This window comes from Cupressus sempervirens, chromosome 2 (genome assembly GCF_028749045.1).
Source record: "Cupressus sempervirens isolate cs-2001-9-10 chromosome 2, ASM2874904v1, whole genome shotgun sequence".
Taxonomy (NCBI): Eukaryota; Viridiplantae; Streptophyta; class Pinopsida; order Cupressales; family Cupressaceae; genus Cupressus; species Cupressus sempervirens.
In genome coordinates this window covers 233,518,314-233,540,517 of record NC_143119.1, presented here as the reverse complement: position 1 = coordinate 233,540,517, position 22,204 = coordinate 233,518,314, and the positions used below count along the sequence as shown (strand labels likewise).

The window sequence follows — 22,204 nt, the reverse complement described above, 5'->3', positions numbered from 1 at the left end:
AAATAAATCCACAGATCCTTAGATGTCTTAAAATATAGCTGCTGACAATCTCACAAATAAATCTGAAACTTGATAGATGTTCTGACAATTTATTTAGCATTTAAAGTGATAACATGCATGCATAAATAAATAACATGAACACAAGAGACACCAGATTTAACGTGGAAACCCAATTTGGGAAAAACCACCAAGTAACTAGTTACCAATTTTCACTCTTCTGAAGTGAGCCGTATTAGGAGCCAACCCTGTTAAAGGTTACAAAACACACTGTTAGGTGTGACCCTATTAGAGGATTTGATCACCTTGTTAGAAGTGGCCTTGTCAGAGGTCTTTAAAACAATTCAACTGAATTGTCACCTTGTTAGAGGATTTACAAAATGGCTGTCAAACCAACTCTATTAAGAGATTTTGAATCACTATTACAATGATTAGAAAGCAACAATGAAGTGATCTGAAATATATGTAACTTATCTTTGCTGAATACAGATCTTTGTTCTGCTTCACTAGATCCTCACTAATCGAATGCAACTTTGCAGCTTCATAGGGGTATCTAATCCTTCCTCAACATTCACTCATATATTTGTTTATTCATACATTCACACTTTTATGCATCCACACACTTTTTTTTTTTTTTTTGAATTCACAACTTGACCTTTCATATATACCTTACAGATTGTCAAGTTGGATCAATTACAAGTTACAACAACTGAAAAACATAAATCAGTTGGCTGCATAAAACAATTAAACTTAATTCTTTAGATCAATAAAATTCTTCACTGCCCGACCCAGCTTGGTGACCACTGCTCAGAATGGTTTCCCCAATTTTAACCAAATGGAGCCTGGTAAACACTGCAAACCTTGCAACTTCCTTCGGAGATCGAGTTAACTTGGTAAATACTGACCATCCTTTGTTTACTGAGTGAGCTTAGTAAAAGCTAATTTTTCTTTTCTTACCGAGTGAGCTCGGTAAAAGCTAACTTTCCTTTGCTTATCGAGTGAGCTCAGTAAAAGCTAACTTTTCTTCGCTTATTGAGTGAGCTCAGTAAAAGCTAACTTTCCTTCGCTTACTGAGTGAGCTTGATAAAAGCTAATTTTTCTTCTCTTACCGAGTGAGCTTGGTAAAAGCTAAGTTATTGTGTAATGTTTAGGAATGCTCGGTAGTCACTATAAATTGCTTTGCTAACCATCTGAGCTCGGTAGACTCTGTTTGATAGTTGATATGACATTTGTGTAACATCAAAGACAATACACAATTAACAATTGTATCCAACAATCTCCCTCTTTGGCATTGATGGAAACACAACATGTCATAGCAAAAATGAAATTTGAAAACAAGTCTTTCACTTATATGGAAACACAATATGTCAATATAACAATTCTCCCTCTAAGATAGAAAACTCTCCCTCTTACAGTAATCTCCTTCTGTGAAGAAATTGCATAGAAAACTTTCTTGAACAAATTTCAGAGAGATATGATTGTAATAAACTCTCCCTCTTTGACAACATATGCCAAAGACAACTCAAACTCAAATGAATTTTAGTGTACCTTTAGTACTGATTCATATGCAATGTTTCCTGGTTATGCTACATCAACTGATAGATCTTCAATCTGGTATGAGTTGATGCATCACTAAAACTTTATTTTAGTGAACTTCAGATAGGGGAGTGACCCCTAACTTACCTCTTAGATAAAAGAATGCATCCTTAGGTAATGGTTTTGTGAATATGTCAGAAATTTGGTCCTTTGTATGAATATATTCCAATCTAATCTCCTTATCTTGCACCAATTCTCTAACAAAATGATATTTTATTGCAATATGCTTGGTTTTGGAATGCATCACTGGATTCTTAGATATGTTGATTGCACTTGTATTATCACAGAACATAACAACTGGTTCTTTGATTTCCATCTTCATGCCTTCCAACAACTGTTTAAACCAAACAATGTTAGAACAATTTACTACTGCAGCAACATACTCTGCCTCTACTGTTGATTGAGATGTACAATTCTGCTTTTTGCTTGTCCAAGAAACCAACCTTTTTCCAAGAAAGAATGCACCTCCACTTGTACTTTTTCTATCATCAAGGTTTCTTGCCCAATCAGCAACAGTAAATACTTTCAAATCCAAATTTCCTCCAAACTTATACCATAAACCATACTCTTCAGTTCCTTTCAAATATCTCATTATTCTTTTGATTGCCATCAAGTGATTTTCTCTTGGTTTTGCTAAAAATCTTGCTACAATACCAACTGCAAGGGCAATATCTGGTCTAGTATGAACTACATACTACAACTTTCCAATCATAGATCTATACAATGTTTGATCTACTTCTTTTGATTCATCTTCCCTGGTAAGTTTTAATCCGGTACACATAGGAGTCCCAACTGGTTTACAATCTTCCATTCCAAAATTTTTCAATATCTCCTTGATGTACTTTGATTGAGTAATGTAGATACCATTTTTATTCTGTTGAATTTGAAGACCAACAAAGAATTTGATCTCACCAAACATAGACATTTCAAATTCCTTGTTCATTTGTTCTGAGAATTCTTTGCACAGATCATCATTCCCTATGAAAATAGTATCATCTACAAATATTTCTGCCAAGACAATCTTATTATCTGGTCCTTCTTTAATATACAAGCTACTATTATCATTAGTTTTTTGAAAACCAATCTGAATAAGATATTTATGCAATCTTTCATACCATGCTCTAGGGGCTTGTTTCAGACCATACAATGCCTTGTGTAATTTGCAGATCATGTTCTTCTTATCTGAATTAACAAAAGCTTCAAGTTGTTCAATGTAAACCTCTTCATCTAGTATACCATTGAGGAATGCTGATTTGACATTCATTTGATAAACTTTGAATCCCTTGTGAGCAGCATATGCTAGTAAGGTTCTGACTCCTTCCAATCTTGCAATAGGAGCAAAAGTTTCTCCATAGTCTATTCCTTCTTCTTGAGCATATCCTTTGCATACTAGTCTAGCTTTGTTTCTTGATACCTTACCATCTTCATCCAACTTGTTTCTGAATACCCACTTAGTTCCAATCACATTTTTGTCTTTAGGTCTGGGTACAAGAGTCCATGTCTTGTTTTTCTCTATTTTCTCTATTTCTTCATTCATAGCTTCAATCCAGCTATCATTTTCCAATGCATCTTTGATATTCCTAAGTTCAAAATCAACAAGTAAACAAGTACCTTTCAGCTTATTTCTTGTCATGGTTCCTTCAGATTTATCTCCAATGATCTGATCTGCTGAATGATGTCTCCTAACATACTTAGCTAATACAGGTTCCTTGCCTTTTGAATGAATTTCATTATTATCTTTTTGCATTTCAACTTCAGGCTTTGTCTATTCTGGCTCGGTAGATATTTTCTGGGTAGATGTTTTCTTGGTAAATACTTGCTCAATAGATACTGAATTTAACTCGATTTGTTGTGGCTCAGTTTGAACTTCCTGTAACTTGGTTACAGATGAATCGAGAGTAGAAGTTTCCTGATTCTCTGATGTAACTGGTACTGTATCAAGTTCACTGAAGACAAACCTTTTATAATCTTCTGATTCCCTTTTACTTTCTTCTTCAGTCCTTTCTACAAACTCATCAACTTTCACATGTGCACTTTCTATGACTTTGTGAGTAGACAAGTTCAAACATCTATATGCCTTACTTGTGCATGAGTATCCAAAGAATATACCTTCATCACCTTTTACATCAAATTTTCCTTTTCTAGATTCTTTCAAAATGTAACATTTACTTCCAAATACTTTAAGATAACTTACATTAGGTTTATAGCCATACCATAACTCATAGGGGGTTTTGAATGAGTCTTTCTTTGACTGTACTTGATTTAAGGTATAGACTGCAGTGCTGATTGCTTCCTTCTAGTATTTGATAGCAATGCTCTTTTCAATCATTAAAGTTCTTGCACAATCCATGATGGATCTATTTCTTCTTTTAGCTATTCCATTTTGCTGGGGTGTTCCAGGGGCTGATACCTATCTTTTGATTCCTCTTTCAATGCAAAAGTTATTGAATTCATGTGAAATGAATTCTCCACCTCTGTCTGACCTCAAGCATTTTAATCTTTTCCCTGTTTCCTTTTCTACTCTGGCTAAATACCATTTGAACTTTTCAAATGCTTCTGATTTATTTCTTAAATACATGGCTGTCATCATTCTTGAGTAATCATCAACAAAAATAATGAAGAACTTTTCTCTAGTATGGCTTTCAATTCCAATGGGTCCACATAAATCAGTATGCACAATTTCTAATATGTCTTCAGACTGATAATTTTTACTTTTAAAACTAGTCTTTCCCATCTTTCCAATTTGACAATTTTTGCGTAGACCAACCTCAGGTTTTTTTATGTTGGGAATGCCTTTTACTTTCTTGAATTTTCTTATCTTTACCAGATTATCAAAGTTTACATGACACAACCTTTTATGCCATAACTAGCTTTCTTCAACTTGAGCAATGAAACATGAACATTCACCTAGTTCAAGATAGAACAAGTTACCTTTAGTTTGAGTACCTGATCCAATCAGCTTTCCTTTTCCATCCAGCAGTCTTTTTTTACCATGTATGAATTCTACTTTGATTCCATTATTGAGTAGTTGTGCCACACTTAATAGATTATGCTTTAGTCCTTCTACCCAATAGGCATTATCACATATAAGTTCTTTGGTTAGAGGGATTCTTCCTCTTCCTTTTATACAACAAGGTTCATTGTTACCAAATCTTACACTGCCACCATCATACTCTTCAAAGTATTCAAACTTAGTTCTGTCGCCAGTCATGTGATGAGAACAACCACTATCTATGATCCATGTATCATTTTTGCTCATATGAGAAATGAGTGCCATTTTTTCATCATTATCAAATTCATCTTTTACAGCAATATAGATAATCTCATCTTCTTCTTCATCATTAGAATCATTAGAATCTTTAGCCATAAAACATGTTTTCTTACCTTTGTCCTTGAATTATTTGAAATCTTTCTTGCCATTCCATTTTTTATCTTTCTTTTCATCTTTATTCTGCTTGTTTGAACATCTAGCAGCAATATGACCAACTTCTTCACATGAAAAAAAGATTAGGGGTACTTTACCTTTGTATTTTCCTCTGCCTCTAGAATATTTCCTTGCTAGAAGGGCTTCAATTACTTCAAGATCACTATCTAAACTTTGGTTTGATTCATCTTCACTTTCTGACTGAGATTTCTTTTTGCCTTTCCCCTTGAGTGAAAGTTTGGCTTCAAATGCTGATTCAATGTTCTTGGAAGCTGGAACATAGTTATCAAAGTTGTCCAGTTCAAATGTAGCCAATCTTCCAACTATAGCCTCTAGATTTATCTTATGATTTGCTTCACATCTTCTTTCCTGAATTGCAGAAACTTTGATTGCATAAATGGGAAGTAGAGTTTTGAGAACTTTACTTATAACTGTCTCTTCACTGATATCTCCTCCAAAAGCTTTGATTGCACTGACACATGCTTTAACTCTTTCAACATATTTTGCAATGTTTTCATCCTCTCTCATCCTCATTTGATCAAATTGTCCTCTCAAACTTTCTGCTTTGGCTCTTCTAACATTATCATCTCCTCCATAGATCTCTTTCAGCTTTTCCCACATTTTAAAGGCAGATTTGCAGTCCTTGATATCATCAAATTCTTCATAACTCAGAGCAGATGCTATATCTATCATCACAATGTTGTGAGTCTTCTTTTTAGCAATATCATTGACAGATAGTGTACCAGCTAGTTGTACATATTTTTCATCAAGGTACTTCAGTCCTGTACAACCAATGGATGCTAGGTGAAGTCTCATCAGTCCTTGCCATGCTGAGAAGTTATTTCTGTTAAGTCTTGGGATTTTCCTTCTGTAAGACATCTTGATCTTTGGTTTAGATCCTTGAAATCTTATCCTGCAAGCACCAAAAGCTCTAATATCAATTGTTGGAAATAGAGATGGAGTAACTGAGAGGGGAGGGGTGAATCAATTACCACAAAAATAAATTCACAGATCCTTAGATGTCTTAAAATATAACTGCTGACAATCTCACAAATACATTTGAAACTTGATAGATGTTCTGATAACTTATTTAGCATTTAAAGTGATAACATGCATGCATAAAGAAATAACATGAACACAAGAGACACCAGATTTAACGTGGAAACCCAATTTGAGAAAAACTACCAAGTAACTAGTTACCAATTTTCACTCTTCTGAAGTGAGCCCTGTTAGGAGCCAACCCTGTTAAAGGTTACAAAACACACTGTTAGGTGTGACCTTGTTAGAGGATTTGATCACCTTGTTAGAAGTGGCCTTGTCAGAGGTCTTTAAAACAATTCAACTGAATTGTCACCTTGTTAGAGGATTTACAAAATGGCTGTCAAACCAACTCTGTTAAGAGATTTTGGATCACTTTTACAATGATTAGAAAGCAACAATGAAGTGATCTGAAATATATGCAACTTATCTTTGTTGAATACAGATCTCTATTCTGCTTCACTAGATCCTCACTAATCGAATGCAACTTTGCAGCTTCATAGGGATATCTGATTCTTCCTCAACATTCACGCATATATTTGCTTATTCATACATTCACACTTTTATGCATCCACACTTTTTTTTTTGAATTCACAACTTGATCTTTCATATATACCTTATAGATTGTCAAGTTGGCTCAATTAGAAGTTACAACAGCTGAAAAACATAAATCAGTCAGCTGCATAAAATAATTAAACTTAATTCTTTAGAACAATAAAATTCTTCACTGCCCGACCTAGCTCGGTGACCACTGTTCAGAATGGTTTCCCCAGTGTTAACCAAATGGAGCTTGGTAAACACTGCAAACCTTGCAACTTCCTTCAGAGACCGAATTAACTCGGTAAATACTGACCATCCTTTGTTTACCAAGTTAGCTCGGTAAAAGCTAATTTTTCTTTGCTTACTGAGTGAGCTCAGTAAAAGATAACTTTCCTTTGCTTATCGAGTGAGCTTGGTAAAAGATAACTTTTCTTTGCTTAGCGAGTGAGCTCGATAAAAGCTAACTTTCCTTTGCTTACTGAGTGAGCTCACTAAAAGCTAATTTTTCTTCGCTTACCAAGTGAGCTCGGTAAAAGCTAACTTATTGTGTAATGTTCAGGAATGCTCGGTAGTCACTATAAATTGCTTTGCTAACCATCTAAGCTCGGTAGACTCTGTCTGATGGCTGATATGACATTTGTGTAACATCAAAGAAAATACACAATTAACAATTGTATCCAACAATCTTCAGATATAACATCTTGAAATTCATCCAACAAAAATATTATCTTAGGTGCATGCTGAAGTTCATCTTGTTTCCCAATTTTATTAGGAATCAAAGCAAGACAAATTTTATGTTCCTTCACACCTTTAGAAATTTGATTTCCATTTACCAAAAAAAGTATTATTATAGTACAATGGTTCTCATCAAGTTTCTCAATCGAAGGAAACAAAATCTTCTTTCTCCCATTTTCCCAAATAGTGTATTGATTCAATCTACCATCATGAAATGCTTGACTATCATATTTCCAATGTCTACCCAAAAAAATGTGACAACAATACATAGGCATAATATCACACAAGACTTTATCATAACATCTACCAATTTTGAATTGCATAGGGAATTGTTTACTTACCAAAAATTTATGCTTATCCTAGATCAAAGCAACATAATAGGGTTTCAGATGTCTTGACCTCTACAACTTCAATTTGGTTACCAACTCTTTTGAAGCCAAATTATCTTAATTACTACTGTCAATGATCACTTTGAAATAGGTTCCATCAATTTTGCATCTAGTTTTAAATAGAGCTCTCATCAAAATAGGTCCTTCATTAGACTTTTCATTCCAAAAGAATCTTCTTATAAAAAGCTCTATGTACTTCTCCACATTTAAAATAAGTACCATTCATCCAAGATGTTTCATCCCTTTTACCATTATTACTATTCCTAAAGTAACTAGTATAGATACCTCTAGTATAATTACCTCTTTTGTTATCATTTTTATCTTTCCAATTTTATTTTCCTTTTCCTTTCATTATGCCTTCAAGTCTACTACTTTATCCATAGGTTCTTCCTCTATTTATTTAAAATCTACCACCTCTTTCTTAATGTTCTTGTTCATGTTTCTTGTTCAATTTCTCCTTATCTTTCAAGGCATATTGATCTATGCTTCTTCCACACTATCCAACTTGACAAAATTGATTTCATCCTAAACTACACTCCTCAAACTATTAAGGTATCTTTCCAATTTCTTAATTTCATCATCCACATATCTAGATCTAATGTCCAACATATAGAATTCCTTAGTATATTCCTTCATAGCCAAGTCGCTTTGTCTTAAATTTTGCATTTTCCTCAAAAAATTAACTTGGTAATTTGTAGTAAGAAACTTCTTCTTTAGCTTTCTCAACATCTTCTTCCAAATTTTGATCTTTTTCTTTCCTCTCTTTTGTCTATCAGTTTGTATATGTTCCCACCAAAGGGAGGCACATCCTCTCAGCTTTGTAACATTTATCTTCATTTTCTTAACCTCAGGAGTTCTTTCATACTCAAAGTATTTTTCCATTTCAGAGATCCAATCAAGAAAGGTATTTGTATCCAATCTTCCAGCATAGAAAGGAACTTCAACAATAGTTCTAGTGTTTTCCCTAGTCAAGACTATCAAAAGAATTTCTTCATCATCATCTACCTATAGAGAAGGGTTAGGGTTTTGTGTTTCTTCTTCTTCTTCTTCTTCATCACTCACATCTTCAAGGTGTACTCTTCTCTAGTATCTCTCTACAACTTCAAGTCTAGTTGAATCTATCTCAACAGATCCATGATGTCATTGTTTGCATAACCTCTATCTTGAACCATGTTGACCAAGGTTTTCTCAAGAATTGTAATCCTCTGCAAGTTAAAAGTTAGATCTCCAATTCACTACCATACAACTAATCCAATTCACGGTTCTCCATGATCCCAAGCTTACAAGGAAAGAAAAATATTCACTCTGATACCACCTAATGCAGGGGTGGTACTAGTGGAGTAAACTCAACTTAAACCTACTAGCTCCCTTCCAAGAGTAACATGTAGAAGCATAACAATAGAACAAAATTAGGGATATATATAACAAATAGATGAGAGATAATTCAATAGTGTAATTATCTCACTACACATGTATAGAAGTCGACGAGCTTAGGAACCCTTTCAGTACAGTGGAATCAAGTCTTCGTATGATACACTATCACTCTTTGTTTCTAAATCTCTAGTCCTTCTCTCTACAACCTTATTTTCTTCAAATTGTCAAAATAACATATATAATATAATCATTTTTATCGTGGACATGATTGCATAACTGCCAATTTTTGTGCTTTCCAACCCCTTTTTATTCTAGTATATAAATATATTGCAAATAGGATCCAAGTTATTAATGGCCAAGTTTCTTTTGGATACCAGGTCCAATAAGATTCCCTTTCTTCATTGGCCTATACTACCCCAGAAAGTATACCTATAGTTAAAAGAGAAAATCCTAGACCAATACTACGATAACTTAATTGATCTAATTGGTTAGTAAAGACCCATTTACAATAATTTCTAAGTGAAAGGTAAAATGTCTATTTCAATTCTTTTTTTCTTAGTCGTGTGAATTACTAATTTTTATTGAAGAAAAAATAATTTTTCACATTCACATTAAGAAAAATATTTTGATTTATTTGGGACATAATGACCAATAAAGATATGGATGATAGGGATCCACATAAAAGAGGCTTGGCCCATGACCCAACTACTTGTCGTATTTGGGTTGGTATTACTACTGCTCTTAGGAGTTAGTTCTTTGGCTTGGACGAGGCATTTAGTTCATGTGGCTATTCCTGAATCAATAGGAGAGCACATAAGGTGGGATAATTTTTTAGATGTAGTACCACATCCCCAAGGGTAGGAACCACTTTTTACAGGTTAGTAAAATCTTTATGCTCAAAATCCTAATTCCAACAATCATTTATTTGGTACCACTAAAGGCGCGGGAACTGCTATTCTAACTCTTATCATGGGATTCTATCCATAAACTCAAAGTTTGTGGATAACTGATATTGCACATCATAATTTAGCTATTGCATTTGTGTTTTTCATTACTAGTCATATGTATAGAACCCCTCAAATTGGCAAAATTGATGTCTCCTTGCGTCATGGATTCCAAGCATTCATGAACTAAATGATTACTTTATTCTTATTGGTAAAACTCCTTGGGGATCCATATAATCCGATTGATGGTTAAAAAATAACCACCATCAAACAAAATATTGTTGGTATTGCCTCAATTGATATTCCAAAAATAATTGATTCAGTTCTAATAACTCCTCCTCGTAGTAAATGAAGATTTGATACATTTATCAATACTAAAAAGTTGCCTACCACATATTGAGAAAAACAATTTCCTTTTCTTTTATGTAACAAAGGGATCTACTTGAAAAAAGAATGCAACTACTATGATGAATTTGGATTAACTACCAAAGGCTTTACTATGCAAGATCTAGCAAAACTTACTGATGAAATATTTCTAATTAGTATGAGCCAAAATACTTCATCTATATACAATAATATAATTGGAGTAGCTTTGTATAGATCAAATTGGGGTCCTTGCAATTATAATTTGAAGTTCAGTGAATTTTTTCAAGGACTTATAAGATATGAAAAGTCATTATACAAAATAAACTAATGTATTTAAAAAATTCTCTAAGGCTTACTCTAGATTTTGAGAGTTGAAGGGAAAACTATTCGCATCAATGGTATTTACAACCTTCAATTGCCAAAACAATTGTGAAATAATTCACTATATTCTATCATATTTTGGGTTGATTGGTTGGATCAATAGCGCAAGATTGCTAGTTTTTATTGGAATCAAATAGAGAGAACTAGAGTCCTTTTGATCTTTTCATTGAAAATGATTTCATTCTAGCTTGAGTCTCATACAAGGTCTTCTGGAAGAACTTCCATCATTGACAATATATTGGGTGTGTGGAACTTATCAATTCCATTCATACCCATCCTGGAACATTTTGAATGGGATTCTATTTCTAGAATTAGCATGGTCATTAATATAAAAATCAAGATCCTAATTATATTAGCTAAAGGCTATCTATTCTAATTTATTTCTACCATGGAAAGATGGACCTTTCCTAGATAAGAATGGACCAATTATTAGATCTTGGGTGGAAATTTCTTTTACCTATTGCTTTGGGTAATATTTTACTTTCCTACTTCTTGTCTACCTATCTATACCTATGTCTTCCTCTAAGAACAAGTCTAGAGACTCAATATATAGCCAACAAGACCACAAATTGGCCTACTAGGAAATTTATTATAATTATAGGTCCTTCCTTGGAAGAGACAACTACCATATAAGGAAACAAACACAAACTCCCTTTGTGCTTAAAGACATGTATAAACAAGCCTTAGGAATCAGTTCCTAAGTGTGCAAGATGTCATGTCAATATATAGAATGACACAAACAAAAAATCCACATGCTACACTTAGTAACAACCCATAAATGCAACCCAAGAAAGATGAGAATATCTCCTACGTGCCATTGAATCAAGATGTGCACGCTTAGGAAGATGATATACTTTAGGTCCTCTTTAAGATTCCAAGTGCACATAAAGAAATGATGTAAGCAACAATAACTACTAACAAACAATAAACTGATTAAAAAAACAAGAAATGTTTTTGGTTGATGCAAGATTACCCATTGACCCAAGATACTCATGCATCAAAAAATAAGATAACTACAAAATTCTAGATACAAAATTCTAGCTAGAAAATCCTAACAAGATTTGAACCTAGTTACAAAATGTTTATTGTTAAAACTACACACGTATATTTTAAATGTTTAATTATTTAGATTTATTTTTATATGTTGTAGACGTTTTCATTTTACATGTCATAACATTATCTTAGTCATCTTAACATATTATCTTAGAATTTATTATGATTTGTAAGACACATTATGACATAAAACCTTTTTAAGAACCATTACCAAGACTTTTTACATGAAAATGACCCATTATGACATAAAATGAGCTTTAAGAACCCTTTGTAGGACCTCTTAAAACACATAAGACCACTTAGATCCATTAAAATATATTATGATATATTAATGATTAATACCGACTAAGACATAATAGGGTTCCTTTGGACAACTTATGACATATATAAGGCCTTAAGGAATTCTAGGACCCTTATCCATCCCTTATAACATGTTAACATCCCCCTACGACCCCTACAACCCATCAATTTATATTAGCATGTACTAAGACCAATTGGTATATCTTAGGTTTCTTTTATACATACAAGGACCCATTGTAGAACTCAAGTACCCCTAAGAGAAACTAGGATCCTTTTGACCACTTATGACACCTATGACCCCTTAAGGAATTATAGAAACCTCATCAATCCCTTATGACATGTTAAATACCCTCGAGCCCATTAATGTATCTTAGTATGTGCTACAACCTATTGATTTATCTTAGGTTTCATTGATACATATGAGGACCCATTGCAACACTAAGTACTTTTAAGACATACTTGGATCCCTCTAGACCACTTATGCCACCTACAATCCCTTAATCCATTCTAGGACCCTTATCTATCCCTTATGACATTTTAAGACACCCTAGGACCCTAGTGCATCTTAGCATTTTGTAGGACCCATTATAATACTCATGTACCCTTAAGACATACTAGGATCCCTTTGGACCACTTATGATACCTTTGACCCCTTAAGACATTATAGGGCCCTTATCTATCCCTTACAACATGTTAAGACCCCAAGAACCCCTACGACCCTACATTAATGTATCTTAACATGTTCTGGAAATTATTTATGTATCTTAGGTCTCATGCATCCTAAGGGCCTTTATCCATCACTTACAACATGTTAAGATCCCCTAAGAAACCCTCAGACCCTAAGACCCATTAATGTGTACTTGTAAATTAAAAATACATAATTTAGATTTAAATATTGGTTTCCATTTTACACGCACTTGTGATTTGTACTAAAGTACTCAATTTTTAACATTTATTTCACATCACCCTTAGTTGGCCACATATGATAGAGATAATGTACCTCAGGATGTACATTAGGATGATGCCCCTTAGGTTCAAGGTCAAGGTTAGGGTTAAGGTTAGGATTGGGCCAAGATTAGGGTTGTGGACTAAATATTATTACACCGCCTATTTATCCTTGCACTCCTAATTTAGCCACTATATCTTAGTTTTCTATAGAAAATATGGATCAACCTAAATATTTCATTCAAAGGTCTGAGTAGGGGTTGCATAGAGATATTTTTACTAGTATTTTGAAGAGTCTTGATGACCTCACAGTGCATATCAGATCACATTCATCATTTTCACCATGGGTTGTTGACAAGAATTTTGGAGAGTTAAGAGATGAGGTCTCAAGTGATGTATCCTTAGAGTAGGTTTAGAGCTTGATCTATAAGGATTCCATCAAATGAGAGGTCTTCCCATATTATGAGGGGAAGAAAAGTGTGAGGGCATATCAAGTGACTTAATGTGTGATTCCATAGATTGCATGTATGATATACCCTCAATTTATTAGAACACATGGTCGTTATCTTAATTTAATGACTAGATTCCATTTTATTTTTTCCAATCTTTAAGTTTAGTTCTCCCTAGGGTTCAATATCAACTATTTCGATCTTTAAGGATATTTTGGTTAGGGGCACAATAGAGTTGTTGATCATATTTAGTGTCGTAGGGTTGATCAAGCTTCACCTTTTCATTGACAATTGGTGGGTTAGAGGACTCCAATAGTCGTACTAGTGATTCCTTCTACTATGGATAGCGTTATCATTTCTTCTCAAATGGGATTGGTTGACAAGATATGAGAGATTGCATTTACAACCAAAAAAATTACTCTTGACATACTAGGAAAATATATTATAACTAGACCCATTCGATTGAGATCGTCTTTTGAGTCATCATCTAGTACCACAACAACACTAAGAGATGAGACCTATAGAGTTACAAGTCTTCATGTTCTTGGAGATATACATTGGCTTACTAGATATTAGGGCCACATGGATATGACACATTATGCTCTATATGATTCGACATTTACTAAAGTGTGTACATGTATAATATTTTTGTAGGCACAATTAGCAAAGCATACTACTTCCAATGTCATCTTAGACTATGGTTCAAGGAACATATTCAATAGATGTGGCACCTACTAGTGTTGGGAGGATATATTTGGTGGATGTGAAACCTAATAGTGCTTAGGTGACTTTTGAATAAAATTTTAAATCTAAATGTGTATATTTTAAATAGTTTGTATATATAAAAAATGTTGCACTAAATTTGCAAGGGTTAAATAGTACTTTATAGCTAGAGGATGCTCACAAGTCTCAATCAAAGGGAAACTTTGTTTGTATGTTTCTAGATGAATCTCTAGTTTAGGATATGATATTTTTAGTTTATCATAGATCTTACCAAGACATATGTTTATGATTAGACATTTATGTTTCTAGGATGTTTTACATTCATATATCAGATTTAAATGTATGTATTAGATTCATAATTTGACAATATATTCAACTCTCTAGTTTAGGATATGTGTATTGATGTCACTTCAAAACCTAATAAATATAAACATTTAAACTAATTAAATGAAGCCAACTACATCCTATAGGTATTGATTTTACCATTCTAACCTTGAATTTTTTTTTTTTCATTATCATTTTTTTAATGTTGAACTAAATGACAATTACTCTTTAAAAATGTATATTTTTCATATAAACCACTTTTCAAAGAAGGAGGATAGTGGACTCAAATCAATTCATTTAAAAAAAATACAGTTAGAAACTATAAAGGAAATGATAAAAATCACTAGTTTACTTGTCATCTTCAAATTATTTATAGTTTTGTAACAATATGCATTTAAAAGTGATTTGTTTTCTTATAAAATATTTGTTTAATTGTCAAAGTTGGCCAAAAAGTGGGAACCAATATTATGGGACTGGGTTTGGTTTACAAATTTAAAAATCTTTTTCCTTATCTACTTTACATACATGATTAGAATTTTTGTGATAAGAGCTTAAATCATTGTGACTTTTTTCTCTTTAGAGGAAAGTAATTTAGTGTTTGACTATAGAATATGGATGTAGTGATAATAAGGTGTCTACGAAATCATGGTATGCCAAACTATGGTGTTAAGTGAAAATAAAATTTCAAGAAAATAAGGTTAGGAAACTTGACGTAGAAATTTGAACAAGTTATCAATCTTATGTCAAAAAAATGTAAGATGAGAATATTTAGTAAATTGAATGTAATTTCAAAGATACTAGTTATTTTTTGAAAAAAAAAAATTTGTTTGGTGAAAAATTAAAATTCCATTGCAACAAGTAGATAATGATAAAATTCCTCTTTTACACTTCTTACCCAAAAACCATGAACAAGGAGGATAATGAATATAGAAAGGGTGTCATATTTTATCTTACAACAAATATAGGTAACTATTGTCACATAAGACAAGATGTAACTCCACCCCAAAGCACCAATATTCATTCTAACAATAACTAATGACTAGGATACACCTTTATCACTTAAACACAATACTAAAAAGACTCTAACATAATTTAGTGATAAAAAAGCACAGACTAACACCATCATAAGGAACACAAGGGATGTTTGAACTAGATTTGTCACTGTGGAGAGAGAAATAATTGAGTGCAAGAGGAGAAAGTGATGTGGATTTTTTTGAGTAGAGACCTGTTTTAAGAAAGATAAATGCCACAATCCCATATCTAACACCATCAATTGTAGTAGGGAACTCAATTTTAGTCAAAAATACTTGTTGAATCAAGGGCTAGGTTTGTAGACGAGATGAGAGAAACATTTTAGTCCTAGAGCTACACTCCACTTATTTCCCTTCTATGAAGGTTGTGATCTTGTTTTCATTTCTTTTAATTTTATAGATGAAAATTTCAAAATAGCTCATTTACATGCCTATCATTACAAGAAATTATAAAGAATTTTATCTAAATTTTTAGAAGACATAACATTTAACTTATCTTCCTTAGTTTTTTTTTGACACTTTAAACAATATTTGTTGTCCATATGTATTTGAGGAGGGGAATGGACACTTCTTTTTTTATATTTTTATCTCAGGCATGTGAACATGTTTGTCTACATCCTTCAATCTTGAAAGTGGCATGGGCCCCTTAAATGGATATGAAGTCTACTTATATACTTCATGAATGCATTATCTATCAGTTAACCCTTACTTATTTAAGCTTCCCTTCTACAAAATTTGTTTGCACTCTTGTCATTTTGAACATCCTTCTACAATATTTTTTTGTTGTTGTTCCATAATCATATATGCCTCACTCATGCATATTTTTGTTCTTCATTATATAAGCACCCCTTTATTTTCACTATCTTATTTTCTAAGTTTGAAACTTGTTATCATAACTCTTACTTTCCTTATTTAGGAATATTTTAACTTTCAAAAGCCTTATTGACTTGGTGTTGTTTAGATTATTCTTCTTTCCTTTCTCAGTCATTCATTACTAGCATACTAATATATCTAATAATTATATAATTTTAATTCATTAAATCTTTGATATCATTACAAATAATATGATCTTAACATTATCATTGTAAGTACTAAAACCATTTCAAAACTTTAATATTCTATATTCATAAAAATGAACATTATTCAAACCTTTTTAAAAAACTTATTAAAACTAAAAAATATTTTCAACTAATAAAAGAAAATTATATGAATGAAATGTCAAATTTAATAATTATACATATTTTCAATTCCCCTCAAAATACAAAATAGATCATTCAAGTATACATGACCATAATGTCATTAAGTATATAATGAAATAAGATAAATAATGCTATGACTACAATCTAAAAAATCCATTGACATAAAAAATATCATCTAAATATTATGGACTAATCATGAAACATTTGGGCTCTCTTGGATCAACTAATATATGAAGTTCACCCTTTTCTCATGACTACCTTCTACATTAATAAAATAATTATACTCGTATACCATTATTTAATCTTAGATAATAAAATAGAAAATGGTGTCTAAGATAATAAACACACTTTGGATTAACCTTTGTTTTTTTTTTTTTTTTGACAAAATCTAATTCCATGGCTTCTCAATACGGACATGTGATTGGGTCAATGGTGTCACATTTCTTTGAAAAATAATAATGAATCTAGCATAATTCAATATCAGTTATTCAAATACTTGAACTATGTGTAATGTTGATAAATACATTTTTTTATACTATGATTTCCTATAGCTAAATAACTTACAATTAAGTTGAAGCTCAATTCAATTTAACAATCTTGATTTTGAATATGAACATATGTATGGCTCTAGGTCATATGAATATATTGAAAGACACAATTAATATAGGAAAAAAAAAATTTAATCATGAATATTGATTAATAACAAGTGAATTATTCAATGATTGATGTGGATATTGAGCCACATCAATTTATTCAAAAATACAATTTATATAGAAAAAATAAATGTCAACAACCAATACTAATTAATAATAATTGAACTATTTAATATTAGGTATTGATCTTTTACATAGATATAAATATATATTTAAACCACGTATATATATTAAACAACACAATTGATATGGAAAAAAAAAAATTTAGCTACTTATGTTGATTTATTATACTAAACTATTAAAATTTGTTTTGAATATAGACTACGACCCCCTACTTATATCATATGCATAAATAAAACATTTCTTGGAGATGACTCCATACATGTAGCTAGCCACTAACAAGATAAAAATCAAATTACAAATTACATAAGTTATTGAATATTAACTATTGAAAATTAGTAAGAAGTTAACTATAAAACAATCAATGAAATTAAGTCATTCTTAAAACATTAAACATGAAAAAAAAGTCAATATTGACTATGTAACACTTTAAATCTAAAAATCAAATCTTAATGTGTGGTCTTCAAGTGGACCAATAAATGAACTACACAAAAATTCAATCCTCCATTGAACTCTTAGAAAGCCAGTAATAGCTTTAGCACAGTTTATATATGCGAGAGCTTCTAAACTACAAAATAAATTTATTCTGGTCATGCCATCATAGTCACCGAGCAAAGAGAAAATTATAATGCTCGCTTAGATCCTCTTTTCTCACAATAATCCCTTCTCCTTGCAGGACTTAATAGCACCATCAAACATGTGCTCCATGGTGTATTTGAATTGGAAGCCCATATCAGTCAATTTCTTAGAAGAGAACACCACTGGTTTCAGCGATTCATCTACACCTTTAAATCTGTTTATCACACAATCAAAAGTTGTAGATAAATGTAGTGGACCATGATAATGAACTCTAATCATATCAAATAGTTTATATTCAATCACTTACTTGGTGAGTACATTGTACTCTGGGTACTTTTTGGCAAGCATCTTTGCAATTTCCACTATGGTGGTGTTCTCAGAAGAGCAAATGTACCTCCCTTTGGCCTCTGGATGCTCATACAAAAATATGTGAGCCATGCATAAGTCATCTAAGTGAATCAGCTGAGCCTGCTTTATGATGTGGTAATGAGATTCAGTTTCTGCATAGGCAGGAATTCGATGGGATTTAAAAAGTATGGGTGTTTTCTTTTAAATTATATTAATAAGTGAGTCTCGTAAATAATTTGGGTGATTTGAAATGTGGGTAATTTGAAATGAACTGCTCAACAAATCAATACATTTAAATGGGTCATCTTGAATCACATTAGAGATGGATTTTTACGTACCAAATTCCTAATAAATCATCTAACCATCTCAAATCACATTATTAAATACATCTTACAAATCATCTAAACAAATCTATCCTTACAATATGCTAAAACTTAACCAAATTAATATAATCTGTACATATGCTAAACAGATATTTGATCTCCTTGAAAAGACTTGTAAGTTACTTGAGAGGAGTGAAAGTGCAGTGATCATGCTGGGAGGCATTGTTTGCATAATGAATGGCCCCACCACCAGAGTGGGAATGATGCTGATCATATCCACATTTTTCTCCTCTGCAAAATCCCATGCAGCCTTTTCTGCCAGTGTCTTTGACACAAAGTACATCTGTAATAGTAGATGGTATTAAACAGTAAGGAAAAGTAAAGTAAATGCTAATGACAAATATCAAAGAGAACTTTAATGTTATATTTGAGTGTTTCTGGATTAGATTGTGTATGTAGTTTTTGTATCTAGAATTACATTTAGTGCTCCATCATCAGCATGAGAGAGTCTACAAATAAGATAGAAAAGTAGATGCAAAAACTACATACACAATCTAATCCAAAAGAACTCAAATATTTTCATAAATTGTAAAAATTTAATAACTTTAATTTCAATATTGTTTTCCTCTTCAACTCTCTACTTCAGTGGAGAAAAGTTTGAACCAGTTTAAGGTGTAAAGGGATTTACTTACCCAACCAGTCATCTTTACTCTTCTACAAAAATCAATGTTGCTCCAACTCTTCTCCTCAAACACCATTTCTGGATCATAATGCTCTTGTAAGTCCACAGTTCCCGCTGATGAGGTGAAAACAACACGCCTTATAGACTTGGCTTTAGCACATGCTCTCAGCACATTCAGAACCCCATTAATACACGGCTTTATCACCTCATTCTGATACACATCCACTATAGTCATATCATTAATAATTATATCAGAGTCATATGGTCTCTCAACCTTGTCTATATGATGTTAAACCAATGTTTTGAAACATTCTCACATGATTTTCGATAAACAAAATTAATGAACAATATAAGATTAGTAAGTGATATTTTTCATAGTAAGTTGGCTGTGTCATAATTTTGATTAAGTAAAAACAGATTTTATCGGACCCAAAATCTTTTACATAAAATCAAAAGTCTAGAGATAAACGAGAAAAGTAAACAGCAAAGAAAAGCAGCACAGGACAATATGAGACAGACCTCCAAAAAGAACACCCATGAGGTCACCCAAGACAAAGCTGGAAAAGACAGCAAAAGAACAGCAAAAAAACAACAACCGACCAGCTAAGAAGCCTTTATCAGGTCAACAACCTGATCCACCAGAATATGCATATTTTCAGCAACGGCCTTCACCTCGTCCTTTTTACTCACATCCTCATTCTTCTTAGAATGAGCTCCGGTGTGTTTGCTGGGGCCCTGATTCTCTGCCACCGGAGGGGAGTCCTACCCTTTGTCATGCTCAAGCCGCTTCAAGAGGTTACCCACATTATCAGCCATCTGTATGAACAACTTTTTCAAATTGCCCAGCTTAGCATCCATTTTAGACACCTTCCCCTGAATACCACTAATCGCTTTATCTAGCACCCTGTGTTTGGCCTCGAGCTGTGGTATCTTATGCATGTGGTTGGTTGTGTCATAGTTATAATAATTCAACTATGTAGTTTTTGAGTCAAACTTATTTATAGACTCATGTTTCATGACTGGTTCACAAGAATCTAACTTTCATTACGATTAGTGGTATTCTTTATGATTAAATGTGTTTCAGTTGGAGCAGACAGCTTAAACATCACACTCTAAGGCATAATTCCTAAGCTAAAAGTGTTAAATAGTCAAAATTGACTTACTTTTTCCAAACTTAATTTTTACTTAAAAGTGGCCGAATGAAAAATATAATATGACTTAAATACAATGAATTCAAAATATACTATTTAATCTCATGCAATATGAATCCATTTATTTGACTTTAAAACTAAAATGTTAAATCCTTCACAATATATTCAGAAGATAAACAAGCAACTTACCTCAGGATCAGCAGATTCAAAATCCATAGGAGTAGCCATGTGGAAAACACCTTCACAGCCATCAATGGGAGCATCAAAGCTGCCTTCATCATCCAAATCAGATTTCCAAAGACTCAATCTTTCCTTGGCACCAGGAAGGTCCAGAAGGTGTTTGGTCTTTATTGGGTTTGCTATACCACACATTTAAATATTTAATAAATAAATAATGTTAACAGTTAAAACAACATCTTAAATAATTCTTAAAATAATTAATCTATAGTCCTTAGCATCAGCATTGAGAACACATGGATAATACAAAACATTAAAACTAAAATTATAGCACACAATGATCAAAATAGAACAATTTTATTGTTGATCATGAAAAGAAAACATACTTGGATCTCTTACAGTTGCTCTAACAGTATACCCTTGTTCTAGCAACCTCATAATCATCCATGATCCCACATATCCAGTTGCACCTGTAACACAAACTGGACCTTTCATCTGCTTACCCACATTTTCACTTCCTTGTAAGTTTTTGCTAACTAGCTGAGGCATTTCAATTTATGAGAATTCAAACAAGAAGAGTATTACGACCGGCTGAGTGAATGCTCAAGGTTTTTTCTTCCCATTTTATAAACTCTAAAATTGAACCAAACATGCTCAACTGTTAAATTTTGAAGGGAAGATGAAGGCAAGATTTCAGCGGTAGATTATAAGACTGGCTGGTAGAGTAAAGCTTCTGGAGGGAGTTTAAGTAGAGCATGTGAAAAAGTAAATGAAGTGCAGAAGAAATGATCCAGAAATGGTAGCCTTTTATTGCTTGTTACGTACGAATGTCATAGCTTTATATGGTTTTCCTCCCCCTCTATTATTTGGTGGTTTCCCTATAAATATGGCCATGCCTATGGAGCTGCTTGGTAAAATTAAAGCGAGCTTTGCTCGGGTAGTGAGTCTATAGACACAATATCAACCCAAGAGAAATGTTAAGAAATCATAGAAGTAATGTCCACCTAATCTAATAAATGAGTTTTTTAAATTAAATTTTAATAATGTTTGCTTATGCATTTGACTTTTTACTTCTCATCACCTACATAGCTTCACTTCTATTAAGGATGGTTGTCATAAAGTATATACCATTTTCTTTTAAATAAATATATGATTGTATTCAATAATAATTAATATATTAAATTATTATTTATAATTTTATAATAATATACAAATAACAAATTTTAAAATTAATAAAAGATATTTTTAAAAAAGAATAGAAGAAGTTCAAACATAAAAAAATATGAATATCTTAATAAAAGAGGATAATATTAAAAGGAATTTCTATTACAAGACTTAATAATAATAAAATATGAAATGTTCA

The 22,204-nt window shown here is 32.4% G+C and overlaps 1 protein-coding gene across 1 annotated transcript; it reads right to left on the bottom strand.

Annotated features, from left to right (window-relative positions):
- Nucleotides 1-17,977: 17,977 nt before the first annotated feature.
- On the bottom strand, nt 17,978-21,438 carry LOC149571901 (bifunctional dihydroflavonol 4-reductase/flavanone 4-reductase-like). Its single transcript, XM_089813308.1, has 6 exons — nt 21,228-21,438; nt 20,854-21,023; nt 19,524-19,724; nt 19,015-19,174; nt 18,468-18,660; nt 17,978-18,374 (listed from the first exon to the last, which is right to left on the bottom strand). The coding sequence occupies exons 1-6, from the start codon at nt 21,388-21,390 to the stop codon at nt 18,233-18,235; spliced, it is 1,029 nt and encodes a 342-aa protein (XP_089669434.1). The 5' UTR covers nt 21,391-21,438; the 3' UTR covers nt 17,978-18,232.
- Between the last annotated feature and the right edge of the window lie 766 nt (nt 21,439-22,204).